The 14,247-nt window shown below is 36.9% G+C and overlaps 1 protein-coding gene and 1 non-coding gene across 14 annotated transcripts in view; both read left to right on the forward strand.

Annotated features, from left to right (window-relative positions):
- The window catches only part of ACSS3 (acyl-CoA synthetase short chain family member 3), a 151,205-nt gene that overhangs the window by 106,625 nt on the left and 30,333 nt on the right, over positions 1-14,247 (forward strand). For all 13 annotated transcript variants that reach the window (XR_003680075.2, XM_055085235.1, XM_007115331.4 and 10 more), the window contains one exon: positions 14,122-14,217. Coding sequence is in view for 12 of the 13 variants with exons in the window: in XM_055085235.1 (XP_054941210.1) it covers positions 14,122-14,217 (96 nt within the window). In the remaining variant the exon portion in view is untranslated. The remainder of the gene's footprint in view (positions 1-14,121; positions 14,218-14,247) is intronic.
- Positions 11,702-11,803, forward strand: LOC112064739 (U6 spliceosomal RNA). Its single transcript, XR_002891640.1, has one exon. It is a non-coding gene; the product is annotated as a U6 spliceosomal RNA (small nuclear RNA).

The raw sequence follows: 14,247 nt of genomic DNA on the forward strand, positions 1-14,247 counted from the left end.
CATCAGGCACAGACTCAGAAATCAGATGGTTCTGGTTTTGATAGAAATAACCAATTCTTTCATTATCTTTTTGTTAAAAAGTCTTCTTAAATGACATTGATGCTACCGTTCTCTTGGTCCCTGGGTATAAAGCCATGAAGACCACTTTTGCTTCTCATCCTCTTTGCTTCATATATCCAGTGAGTCACTAAATCTCAGATTTCCCTTTGGATTCATCCCATCTTCAGTACAACTATTGCCTCTGAGCTGCAGCAGCCACACTGTCATCTACCCTGATTTAAATTATCCTCATCACTCATCTCTGTGCTCCCTGCTTTCCTATAACCCTGCACACTGCTGCAGGAGTACTTTTTTAAAGCACTGTTTCTTTTATAGGATTTCCTGTGGTTCTCTGGCTCTTTTCTTATGATCAATAAAATCAAATCTCTTCTGCCTAGTACTCAACAGACAAATGTATTTTTCACCAAAACGCTTATCATTATATATGTAATTTATTTATTTACTTATTTATTCTCTATTTTCCTCCCACTAATTGATCCTTGGGAAACAGCTTGTCATATTAAGTGGATAGAATAAAACTTTGGTACAGATAAAAAAAAGACTTTCTGCTGCTTCTTTTGAGGAATGATTGTGCACATATGTGAAAGTAAGTAGTTTACCTGGAATCTGTTTTCCTTGTCACCGAATGTAGTGATTTTGTTGGCTTTTCCATTTGGCCCACTGAAAGTAGCTATGAGTTATCAGAGCCTTTACAGCCTTCCTATGTGTATATTTCAGTTCAGTCCTACTCAGTTCAACTAATTAGATCAACAATTGTATATTAGTATTTTCAGAATTTCCATCTTCTGAGCATTTTGGGCAGGGCATCAAATTTGGATTAAAAAATTAATAAAATTTCTAGCAAAAACTAGGTCTGATTTTAAGATCTAGAAGATCAAGTGAGAGACTAAAACTGAAGTTCAGTGTTTAATATTTTAGAACTCTTTGATTCTGGTAAATTATACTTATATTTTCTTGGATATTGTTCTTTTGGAAAATGTGTTTTCTATATTCATTATAATATGAAATATAAAATGAATGATCAGAGCAGAATACATGTTCTTTAAATAAGATGCAAATCAGAAAGAAAATTTCTATTCTCTGTAATTTGATTTGCTAAGGGAGAAATTTCTTATCTAAATTCAGATTTGTAACTATTTGGGAAATAAAAAAAGGTAAGATTCAATTTGGAGAAAGAGCAGTGCTATGTGTAAAATACATAAAAAACAAGTGAAGAATTATTGCCTCTGCAAGGAAGAGTGTTTATTGACTTGATGAATCCCCTATTCATCCAGAAAGTTCTAACAGTTATTTTTCTGGGCATAAAGAGGAAAATATTTTATCACCTTTAAGATGGTTTTCCAAGGTGGTTTTCCTTTCCTGGTCAACATACAACTTGTTTCCAATACACAGTGACCTTACACAAATGCTTACAGAAGAGTTCTGTTCCCCACCTCTGGCTCCCTTAAAGGTGACTGTGGTAAAGCTTGATTCCTTTACTTTTTCTTATTGATATTGTTGCACATAATAGCCTGTGCAGATGTATGTAGTTAGTGCATCCAGCCTTACAAAAAAGCTCACTGAATCCTGAGAAGCAAGCATAAGAGGTCTCTGGTGGGTACTGAGTTCCACATGAATTTGCAATTTTTCTTTGACGTATTGTTCAGAAGGAATTAGTAGACGCATTATGTTAGTGTTCTTTGAATGGCTGCTCATTGCTGTGGAAAACAGAGTGGATTTCTACTAATAATGATGGATTCTTTCCATTCCCCACATTTACTTTTACAGCATTTGATACTGTGTCCAACTGAAGTACACAAATACATAGGGATAGGTATGTAGGTAGGTAGGTAGCTAGCTAGCTAGGTTAGTGGTTTTGTCCTTTATAAAAGAAATTTATCCTACGTGGTGCAGGTGTCTGCTACTAACAGAAAATTTAGTTAGAATCTTTATTCATTTGCATAGAAGAAATCAGTTCAGTATTTTCAAAGTTGTATGTTGTGGTAAATAATTGCAAAGTGATACTGAAGTTTAATATTTGCAACTGTTCACCTTTCTTAAGGTGATATCAGATTAATGGGGGGAAAGGCAAGCACTTTATGGGTTATTATTAACTCTTAGAAAAAAGGAAGAAAAAATTGATAATTCTAGCACATTTATGAATTTCCTAATATTTTACATATCAAATAGTTGGTCATGCACTTCCCCAAGAGGTAGATCAACAAAAACCTGATAACATTTGAAGGAAGGTTAAGCTCTGCCCAAAGGAATATTTTTCTTTATTTAAAATTTCAAGTCTTCTACAAGGTTGCTGTTACTTGTTATTGACTTAGAAATTGATATTATTTTATATAATCGCACACTTTTATGAGCCTTCCATACAATGCATAATTTATGAATTTGCTCTCTGATTACATTAATATATGTGTACAAATGAGTTGTTAAGAAACTGTGATGTGTAATTTGGAATTAGTAAGGGGTATGTTAAGTAACTAAAATGTATGAGTGAAAATTGATTAGTTCCTGTGACTTGGGCTATAAGAAGGCACTCTGTAGTCAATCCATTTATATTACAATGTTGTTTTTGTTACCCAAGTGAAATTTGTATTAGCAACAACAGATTTCTAGTGATTAACATCCTCTTTTGATCTGTTAATATCAACACTCTTTGATGTCTGATTTAAATAATACCTAAGATTCTAAATTGAGAACTAATCTGTGGAAAATCCGAGAACAGATCAACTCCTTGTAGGGGCATTTTAATAAAGAATTGTCTCTGTTCAACACCACGGAAGCATTAACCCCTTGTTTTGGATTGTAATAATGTAAACATTTAATGCTCTCATGAGGGAAATTGGTCTTGCTAAGTTTATATAGGAGAGTTGTATATATTTGATTCATAATTCTGGGTAATAGACAAATTGTCATTTACTCAGATGCTTTATCTTCATAGTAATTTATCCATAAGATGATTGGAAGCATCTGGATTATTGACTGAATTTTTCATTTTTTAAATAGGGGTTAAGAAATAGAGGTGCTACAATCATAATTTGAAAAGGGGAAATTAAGAGAATTGATAATTGTTCCCTTAAGATATGATAATTTGTGTACAAAGAAATAAACAGCCAGAACTTCATTATCCTCAGTTGTACAATCACCAGATAAAACACTGTACTGTTATAGATCATTTTTAGTACTAAGATGAGCTTTTCCAGAAATCAGACAGCACAAAGAAAGAACTGTCAGTGCAGTGCATTGTGTCCTTTGCAAGAATTTTCTTATTTAAGATGCCTATGAAGGAACTGTTTTCCTTTTGAGTGAATCACCTAGTACAAAAAAAAAAAAAAAATTAAACAACTAAATACTAAAACCCAAAACATAGTAGACCTTATCCCTTTTTGAAGTTTCCTCCTTCCTTTTTCCCTTCCTTCTTTCCTTCCTGCCTTCTGGCCTTCCCTTCTCTTCCCTTTCTTTTTCCTTCCTTCTTTCTCTCTTTCCTTCCTGTTTACTATAAGATATGGCACTAGTTTAGAAATGACTGCAACAAAAAAGTTTGGCATCCCACTTTGTAATGTTATTTAATTTTATGTAGAAACACTTTATTCTTTTACTTTCTATCAGTCACTTAAATAAAGATAACAACTGCAACGGTTAGAATACTCAAGTTCCTCAGTAGCTTTTTAAGGGACAACTTGGTGAAGGGTTTAGATCAAAAGAATCAATGGTTCTTTCCACCTGCTAGCAGAACAAATTGAAATGAGGTAATGACCACCAACTTGAGTAGCACTGGGTGATTTTGTTGTTTGTTTCATTTCCATCACTTTAACAGAGGAGTAAAATTCTTCGTAGAATTTTTTAAACCCCTAGGAGGGATTTCAATGAGAAAATGGTAATCTCCTAATGGATTGAGACATTGGTGGCCATTGATCTTACTTTATCTGCCTTGAGCCATCTTTGCTGAGTTCTTATATTTTGAAGTAATCACAGCATTTCTCTCCCTGTTTGATTGAACTGCTGCAGTTTTAGTTGCAATTGCTAGTTCTGAAGTAACTATATTCTATATATAGCCTAAATGCTCCTCCTTTGAGGAAGAATCTGATAATTCTGGATTTTACTAAAATGGACCCACAGGCTCCAGCAAACTTCAGTCATGCTGGTTCTTAAATCAAAATCATTGATCCTAAAGGCACACACGTCCTGATACCATATTATTAAAATGTGTCAAGGCTACTTGACCTGATAATCCTTATTTTTGCACTGTTTGGTAGGATATACTTCCCGAGGATAGGCAACTGGGACAAGAGTTCTAACCCACAAAAATTGGTTAAGCTGACCAAATTCAGTGTATCTGGAGAAGATCCATTAGCCCAGCATTTTTTAAAGGCAGCAATATCTTTCATTTACAAGAATCAAAACCACAAAATGGAATAATTCATTATAGTTTAATAACAGTTACCCTAACAAGAGATCTCTATGAGAAATGATACAGGCTCAAATATAGTACGTCTCATTCCTCCTGGGTAGACTAAATGTGATTTAAGACTTGATAGGTAGAGTGTCAAAGTTTAAGCCACATTTTTTTCTGGATCATCCTCTTCCTTGGTTACCCTTGCATTTTCACACTTTCCACTTTCAGGCATCTGAACTGATATACTTACTGAAGAGGAATTTCAATCTGTCAGTGTGTAGTTCTGAGTTTAGTCTGTGACAGGGTATTCTCTTCATCCCTGGAATTCCACATTGGGAGTTTTATGACTCTTGTTATTTCTGCCTTTCTTTAAACCTTGTTACACCTATGTGCTAGTGTGTGACTTTCTTCCATCTTAAACATACCTAGCTTGTGCCACATGCAAAATCCTTTATGTTTTCCTGCAGAATGGCTTCCTAGGGCTAAGGGATAAAAAGCTCTGTATGGCTGACAATACAGCGAGGAAAGTATCTTCTTGGTGACTTTATCTTGATGACTCTATCTTTAATTATTCAAAAATCTGTTCTCTGTGGTTTGGGTGCCAATAGCCACTAGCATACATTCCTTTGGTTGCAGATCTTGAAGTAAAATATTTCTATATACAACCAAATGCTGCCTTCCCAGGTTTTACTTTTCAACTGTCATTCCCTGCTTTCTGGGTTTTACTTAATATCTTCTGAGCCCATCAAATTCGGGCTGTGGTGGTAGGGTTTGGTTAAAGTATAGGCCTGCATTTTCAAAGACAGTGGATTGAAGTAGACTTTTGAAATACACACTGTGGAACTCAGGGTTAGACTGGATAGGCAGTGCCATTGCCCCATGAACTGGCTTGTCCAGGATATACCCTATGATGCTTTCAAATAGTAGAATGTAAAGAGTCTTTAGTCATATGAATGAATCACTATTGTCTGATGAATTTTGTTTTTCCCAACAGAATGGTCAAAAATAAATTCATCTCTTTTTTCATTCATGGGAAAGAAATTGTAGATAGTTTGGCATGAGAAGTTGTGATTGGGAAAAGCAGTCATATAGACACAGTGTCATGTCAGCAATGTTCAGCTAGTAAGACTGTGAAAGTATTCATCTGGTGAGAGAGGAAAAATGTCTTGATGTCATCTTTGTTGCCTGGCAACAGCATTTTTTTTTTCTCATTTAGAGCAAGTCTTCGTTAGTTTAAAGGAGGTAATTTTTACTGATAATTTGAGAAGCAAGAGCTTAGAGGTAAGCTGTGTGAATCTGGTTTGTGGAAGGAATAATCTTCTGTCAAATGTTAGGCTTGATGAGGCTTTCTCTTTTTGAAATGAATAACTGTTTAGAAATTATTAATCCATCTGAAAATGAATGTCCCAAGTCAAATAGCAGCCATTGAATCAGACATTTTCATCTTTACAGCATTATAATGTGGGAAGAACACCAAGTTGGTGGTTTTTTCAGATATGATTACTATACATGAAGTAGTTCAGATATGTATAATTGCTTTTTAGAGTCCCTATTTATGCTCATTATTATATTAGTGATAATTTTTGACAAGAGACTAAACACTAAGAAATTGATTAATAATATAAAGTTGGTTTGGTCTTTGAAATATCGTCTAATTTAATTGTCCTACTCTTGGCGAGAATCTCATTTATTACACTCTAGAAAGGTGAAAATATGTCATGTTTTTGTAGATCTTTACAAGAAAAAGGGTTCCTAAACCCTCCCTTAACAAACCTTATTGTCTGGAAATTTGATTTTCCCTTGTTGCATGTAATTCTCTGCACTGTGGGCCCTTTGGCCCCATAAAGTAGTAGTTCCCAATTCCTCTTTTGCTGTCCATTCTAATTAGAAAACAACAAGTGACTATTCTCCTTGGAAAAGCAATGTGGGTAGTAAAAAGTGATACTGAATCCCAATAAGACTGTTTAAATCCTGGTTTAGCCACTTACTCTGTAGCCGCTAGCAAGTCTCTAATCTAGTGCACATGTGTTTGCTCACAGGCTTGTAGAAAGCTTGAAATGAAGTGAAATGTGTATGAACAATGCAGCAAGTTCCTGGCCTATAGTAACATTCAATAAACCTTTTTCTTTTCCCTTCCTTTCCTTTCTGTGAATAATCTTTCATGAATATAAAGGCCATTTTTAGCATCCTGGTCTGTAGATAGTCCAGACTCAAGAAAACTTGGAACATAAGAGCTCAATTTATAAATGAAAATATTAATCATAGAGAATTTAATTTCCCAGTGTCAACTAGCTAGTTAAGATTAGAACCAGAACTCTCATTGTTCTGTGTTGATCAGAGCCTTTTCTTTTTATGTTTTATCTTATGCCTTCATTAATACAGCATTTTTAATCTAATTCAACTGCAGGTTATTTATGAGTTTCGCTAAGGTTAGAGGCAGTGTGCTGGTACGAGGGTAGGATAAGACCAGTGTCTCACAGCTTGAATTAATGGTTTGCTTCCAGTACCAAAAGGTAGGCTGCGTTGACTCAAGTATTTTAAAATGTAATCGTACCATCTCAGTGAACACAAAAGATTAAATTGATTTTCTTTCACTGGGGTACATCTCACTGTTTCTACTTTCTGCTACCACCATGCAGTTTATTTATAGCTTACAGTATAGATTTAGAGGTGTAGAGAATGGTTTCTTTACAAATTGCTTCTGTGCCCATCATGATGCTGTGATTAATATGACTCAAGGGCCCTGTGCCACTGAATTGATTTATTTCCAGGACTTCAGCTCTCTGCATGGGCCACCAACTTCTAAAATCCATATTGCTTAAAGGTAGTGTTTCTAGAACCACAGTGGGAGCACAATGGCAGATTTCCAGATACAGCAGGAGCACTTATTTATAGAGCTGAACCTGCCATAATGTTCTTCCTCTTAGCCCTCACTCACATCTACTCTTCTTTCTGTGTTGTCTTTCATCTATAAGCCAAAACCCTGGGGGTTGTCCTGGATTTCTCCCTCTTGCCCTGTCCCTATATCCAAACCATCAGCAAGGCCTTTTGATTCTGAGTGTAACTCCAACTTGGTCTCATCTTCCCTGCCAGTCACCTGCATCAGACCACCAACATCTAACTGATTTCTTGCTCTGGGTTGGGATTCTCAGTTTAGTTTGCTCCAGTTTGCAACTGAAGAGCTTTCTCTAAAGTGCAAATCTGAACACATCACCTCTGCTACAACTCCCTGTTTCCCCCAGCGTTCCTGGAATAATATCCAACTTTCGTAACACTTCGCGATCTGCTTTTGCTCCCCCCCTCTCATTTTGTTCCTTATTATTTCTCTTCTTTCACCCCTCATCCACCCCTCACCCCCCCAGCCCTGCAAGCTTTGCTCTGATAACTTGCAATCAGTCCTTGGTGGTCTAACATCTCAACTTTGCACATAACTTCTGTTTCTGTTAGCCGTGTCTTTCCATCTTTAACCCTCTCTTCTCCCCAAAAGAAATGCATTAAGTAGGTTGGATATGTTCAATAAATATTTGTTGAAGGACTGACCTTTGAATATCATTCTTGGAATAAGAAAAAGATTGTAACAGAATTGCAACAGTAACATAGTTTTTTTCTCTTTCCTGAGTCTTCTATTTCTCTTGCTCTCTTGTTCATTTTGGGATTGCATTGTGTGATTTGCTACTTATTTTTTTAAGAACACTGATCTTAATAATGGGAGTCAGAGCCTAAAATTATGTAAGTATGTATTTACTAGTCAGAAAACATTTCCTGAGCACAAAATGTCAGGGATTAGACTTTGATCCTGCTGATACAAATGATTCTCAAAGCACACAAGAAGAACCTGATTTCAGCTGCAGGCTAGGAGAGTGTTTTCATATAATTACATGCACAATTCCTTTTCGAAAGATTTTGTAATATTCTTAATGTCAAGTGTTCCAAGTGTCTATTGCTGTGTAAAAACTATTTGCCCTAAAACCTAGTGGCTAAAAATAACCACCATATCTCATGATTTTATGGATCAAAGATATGAGTAGAGATCAGCTAGGGATTTTGTGCTCCAAGTACTGTTGATTAAGACAACTCAGAGAGAATTGTATGGTGAATGAGCTGGTCTGGAGGCTCCAAAGTGGCTTCACACTCATGCCAGGACTGCTGGAAGGCCTGGACTCAGCTAGGACTGTTGTCCGGAACGCCTGCAAGTGGCATTTTTAGCTTGGCGGACTCAAGAGTAGCGGACCACCTTACATGGCACCTCACGGGTTCCTGAGACAGTGTTCTGAATTTCTTAAGGCCTGTGCCTATAAACTGACAAAGCATCACTTTCACTCTTTTCTGTTACTCAAAGCCATCACAAGACAGTAGAAGAAGTATTAAACGAATTGCACCCACCTTTAATCCACGACTGTGGAGAGATTTCAAGGTTGTGGGTGTAGCCTTTGGACTCTTCAATGTAATTTCTCCTTTGCTCACCATTCAGAAATGGTGTTAAGAAATTCTGTTAATATTTTAATGTGTATCTTGCCAAGATGTACATTTTTGCCCAATATATATTATTTATTAAAAATTAAATCACATTGTGCATTTTGTTTTACAACACTTACCTAAACAATATTTTGTGAGAATTATTTCCTATCACTAGACATTTTCCTATGGTGTTTGGTTTTGCATTACTCCTTAATATGGAATAATTCCTACTTTTTTGGACAATCTTTTTTTTTTTTTTTTTTTCGGTATGCGGGCCTCTCACTGCTGTGGCCTCTCCCGTTGCGGAGCGCAGGCTCCGGACGCGCAGGCTCAGCGACCATGGCTCACGGGCCCAGCCGCTCCGCGGCATGTGGGACCCTCCCGGACCGGGGCATGAACCCGTGTCCCCTGCATCGGCAGGTGGACTCCCAACCACTGCGCCACCAGGGAAGCCCTGGACAATCTTTTAAACTGTAGTATAAACAATACTGTGGTAAACAACCTCGATGCTTAATATTTGTGAGCTCTTACAAATATTTCCTTGTGTATATCCCTTAAAGTGGAACAACTGAGTTAGAGGCCATGCTCAACCTTTAAGAGTTTTTAGAAAAATTGCCATTTTTAAGGCTTTTTATAAGAATTGCCAACTTGCCTTTCAGAAATGCTGTATTGATTTGTAGAAACACTAACACTTTTATAACAAAAGTGATTGTCTTTGGCTTGTGCGGGCAATCTGTCTCCCATCTACCGCCTAACTGAGCTCTAGTCTTTCTGTCAATCTAGTGAATTGATTCTGGCTGTTCAGAAAGCCACAGGAATCTCTGTCGTTAACCAGCCATCCTAAAACAGCTCCCATCTGTCCATCATTTTCTCCCATGTCTCTCTCAAAACCCCAAATTAAATAAACCTGATCATAAACCCTACATGATGCTCAAATATTTAAGTAAATTCTATTTGCATTGTTGCGATTCATTAACTTCTTTGTTTAAAGGTCCACACTAGCTCGCAACATCATTCAGACTAAAAACTTAAGGTTTTAAGAGGACTTTGAAGTAGTTTTACGTGAGCTGTCTCCTCACTACCTCTCTGACTTTATTTCCTATTAATACTTTCCTCATTTGTTCTGCTTCAGTCACAGTGGCTGCCTCACTGTTCCTCAAATACTCTAGGAACAAACCTACCTCAGTACCTTTGCACTTGCGGTTCCTTTCTCCTGGATTCTTTGTCCCTAGATATGTATAAGGCACACGTCCTCACTTCTTTCAAGTCTTTACTCAAATATCACTTCTCAGGGATTTTTTTTCTGGCTACCCAGTTTAAAATTGCAATCCCTTCCCATCGCATCTCATATCCTGTTCTCGTGTCCTATCTGTGCTTTCTTTATGTTCTTAGTGGCTATCACTCTTTGACATGCTGTATGTTAGACTTTTGAATGTTATTATTGTTTGTTTCCCCAATTAAAATGTGAGCTCCACAAAGGCAGGGATTTTGGTCACTTCTGTTTATTGCTCTATCCCCAGTTCTAATGACAGCACCTAGCACATAATAGCTGCTCAATAAATGTTTGCTGATAAGTGGTATGTACCACCATTACTTGCATTTGCAAGTATGAGAGACTGGACTCACTCTGTGTCACAAAAGTTTTTCTTCCTCTGCTGGGATGCAGTCTGGGTGAGCTCTATTTTCTTCTCTCCTCTGTATTCTACGTGGGAACCTCATGAGTGGCACACTTATCTACGCCATTCTTCTCCTGCTCTGAAAGAACTATGTGAACCAGGACAAATGGTTTAAATTTTCTATATTAGGCCTTAGTATTTTTCATCTGTTAAAATAATATTTCCTTTTCTCCCTATCAGCTTATAGTTGGATTAAATGCAATAATATAAACAAAAAGCACTTAGCACATGGTACATGGCATAATTCATGTTTGAAAAAAATTATGTTTGTTAGTTCTCTCTCCTTTTCTTCCTTTAGAAGTTTTAAGGAAAATTCATTTAGGTAACAGCTCACTAATGCAGTAAGGTGGAGTGTGGCAGTAAAAACACTAAAATAATAGTGAAATGTCTGTATTAGCTTCTAATGCAGTGTGAATATAAAACATACCAAGGTAACTTATTCTTCACAGCCTTCAATTTCCTGCCATCTTCTTCCTGGTTGTCTCTTATCTAAAGAAATTATGCTGGTGAATTGCTGAGCATTGTCTCTCTAAGGTTGGACCTCTTTGGAAAGATTTCTCCAAACGAAGTGTCCAATTCTTTTCTTCAAAGAGAATGTTCTGGTTTGTTCAATGTAGCTCTTTCCCAGTCAAAATGTGACATCTGGATTTCCTGTCTGCTTAGATAACTGCTAGCCAGTTAATTATAGCCTGGGCAGTGTGAAGCGGATGTTTTTAGAACGCCTTTGAAATGGGGCTTTGGGAGTCCTTTGGAGCTTGATTAAGGACTGCAGCATGCCTGGGGCTTTCCCTAACTGGAAGCCTGTTCTGCACGTGGACCTGCTGGGAAGCCAGGGTGGTTATACAGTCTGTGTGCATGAATGTGTGAGCATGCATCTGTGTGCCTACGGTGCAGATTGATCAGTTCTTGGGTCTTGGGACGTTCAGGGGTCTAAAGAGAGAAAACCAAAGTCTCTGTAACAACTATTATGGTCTTTCTCAACCCACTTTTGTCCTAACTGTGGCTCCTTATTATACTTAGATTCCTAGGAACTGTCATTTTGTCTGGCTGTATCCTTTGCATGTCACTACCAACAGTTCATTTTTAATGCTCTAAATGAATATCAAAATAAAGTCAATAAGTGCTCACTTTGGCAGCACATATACTAAAATTGGAACGATATAGAGAAGATGAGCATGGCCCCTGCACAAAATAAAGACAACAAGATGCTCAAATTATTAATGTTCAAAGTATAAACTTATATTATCTTCTTGAAGTAACTGAATGGATAATGCTTTTCATTGCCCTTAAAATTCAGTCAAAATAATCATATAGAAAAATATGCTTTTCATAGTTGCTTTACAATCATAAACTGCAGCAAAACAGCTGAAGTTTAAAGGTTATGAGTATGTAATCACTATGAAAAGATGCTTCAGAATCTCAGGAAGGATATATAATGTCAACTTAGGCAGTGGATATTGACAGCGCTTCAGTTTCTTGTGCCTTTATTTAAGAGCAGGTTTTATTCTCCCTTCCTTTTCCCACACTCCCTTCCCCCCAGTTATCAGAAGAACAGAGTGCCCATGTCTTTTATAAGAATCCACACTGAGATGAGATGAAGCAGGGTGCAGTTACAGTTTCGTTGTTGCGGGGTTTTTGTTTTTCTTTTAAGCGGCAGATGCTAGAACCACTGATAGGTATTAGAGCCACTGGAAGGTACATTTGTACGTTCTAGAGCTATCTGGTGACAAGTGACTGAGAGGCCTTATGGTGTTGAGAAGTGTCAAGAGTTTCAACTTCAGATGATCGGAGTGCCCCTACTGATCACCTAAACTTGACAAGATATGCTTTAAAAATAGCAGATTGACTTCAGAAACTGCTTCTCACTGGGGTGGGAAGGGGAGCGGCAGCATCTTGAAGGGGATATCTCCTTTCCTAATGTGTCTTAGTAGCTTCTGTTCTTCTTGTCACCTTGTTATGTCTTAGTACCTTCCTTTAAGCACCTCGCTGTGCAGGGTTGCTTCCTGTCATCACCACTGCTCTTATCTCACTGCTCTTGCAGGGTAGCTGAGATAAGTACTCAGACGTTTTCCAAAAGGCAAAGGGAAAAATGCTGCTAAATTTCCAAACCTGTGGATTTCCTCCCATGCTTTGATTGTGCTGTAGGGAGAATGCTCAGAGCTGATAGAATGCCATGTCATAAAATACCTCCCGATGTTTTGTCATGATATGAAAATAGTTGAGAATTCTTTGTCAAACATCAGCAATGTCTTCTCCGGTTACTCGCTGCTTCTTCTCAGCGGTGACCATCTGGCTTAGCGCCTTAAGCACTGGACTGTCACTCAGGAACTGGGTTTTAAAGTTCGAGAGTTCATCTTCTGTTATTGATACCAGCTGAGCCGCCATCAAAACGTGAATAATAAACTGAACTACTCTGGAAGGTAAAGAACAGTAATAAATTCTTCCCATCATTCTGAAGTGATATAAATATATGATAAATCATGGTGGAGACCAGAGTGGAAGAAATACATTCTGAGTCCTTAGGAAGATAGATGTTTTTAATATTTTGGATTACTTTGGATCTGAATGGTTTGGCAGTTAATCCCTTGGGTGTATGTAGGTGTACATTTATGTGTATAATATTAAGCCAGTAGTTCTGAAACTTTTTACAATCAATACCCTCTTATCTCACCCTCCATAGAGACAAATCTCATATTCAAAATATTCTGGTACCTCCAAACTTGTATTTGCCAATAATAACGAATGCATTCTTTTATAAAAAATTATCAGTTTCAGAACTTATGATTATTATGTAATAGCTGCTGTTATTCTGACTGTTACAACTTGAGACAGAAGACAAATTTAACGTTTTTGTTAATCAATGAAGGCTGATTGTGAATAAGTCTCTGGTCTTGAGGAAATAATCAGCATAAGATAAACAGCTTCCTTCCTAGGTTTTGGGCCTTCAGAAGTCCAGGAGCAACAGATTTAAGAGAAATTTGATAAAGCATTGGTAAATTCAGTTTTAGATGCAAGGTCTCTAGGCAAATGTAGTTCTTAAAAAGTTAGAATATGATACTGTTCATATATTTTAAAAAATCTTCATGTTACCTGTTCCAGAGACTAAACTATAAATAACAGAAATATTTTGCCCATTGCTGTTACCTACCCTGATAAAATAGCTTTAGGTGAGTTAAATAAAAGAAAGCATCTTTTCTAGAGATTTTTCAGTTTTTAACATGTTTTGTAAAACTATCACAGTCATGTAATTCTCCATTCTTCATGCCTGCTGATCCACAACTGAAAACACTAGAGAGGCCTTTCTTTTCTTTAAAAGAAGCACTACTATATATATTATTCTAAATTTGTGTCCTTAAATTTTAAAAATGTCAATATCATATAAATTACTGGATTTGTTTCATTTTTAAATAGTACATTTGCACCATTTATCTATTCCTCATGCAGTGAAATTCTGTGGAGGGAGGGGGCAGTGCAGGCACTGAAGAAACATCATGATCTCAAGTTGAAATATTAAATTATAAATAATGTTTATTTCTCCAGAGACTGGTTCCCCAATTACAGCATCATGCATTGGATTAGGTAATTCTAAAACACCTCCTCCAGGGCAAGCAGGAAAAAGTGTTCCAGGATACAATGGTGAGAAATTACCCTGATTACTTGAAATAT

Source organism: Physeter macrocephalus, chromosome 6 (genome assembly GCF_002837175.3).
Source record: "Physeter macrocephalus isolate SW-GA chromosome 6, ASM283717v5, whole genome shotgun sequence".
NCBI lineage: Eukaryota > Metazoa > Chordata > Mammalia > Artiodactyla > Physeteridae > Physeter > Physeter macrocephalus.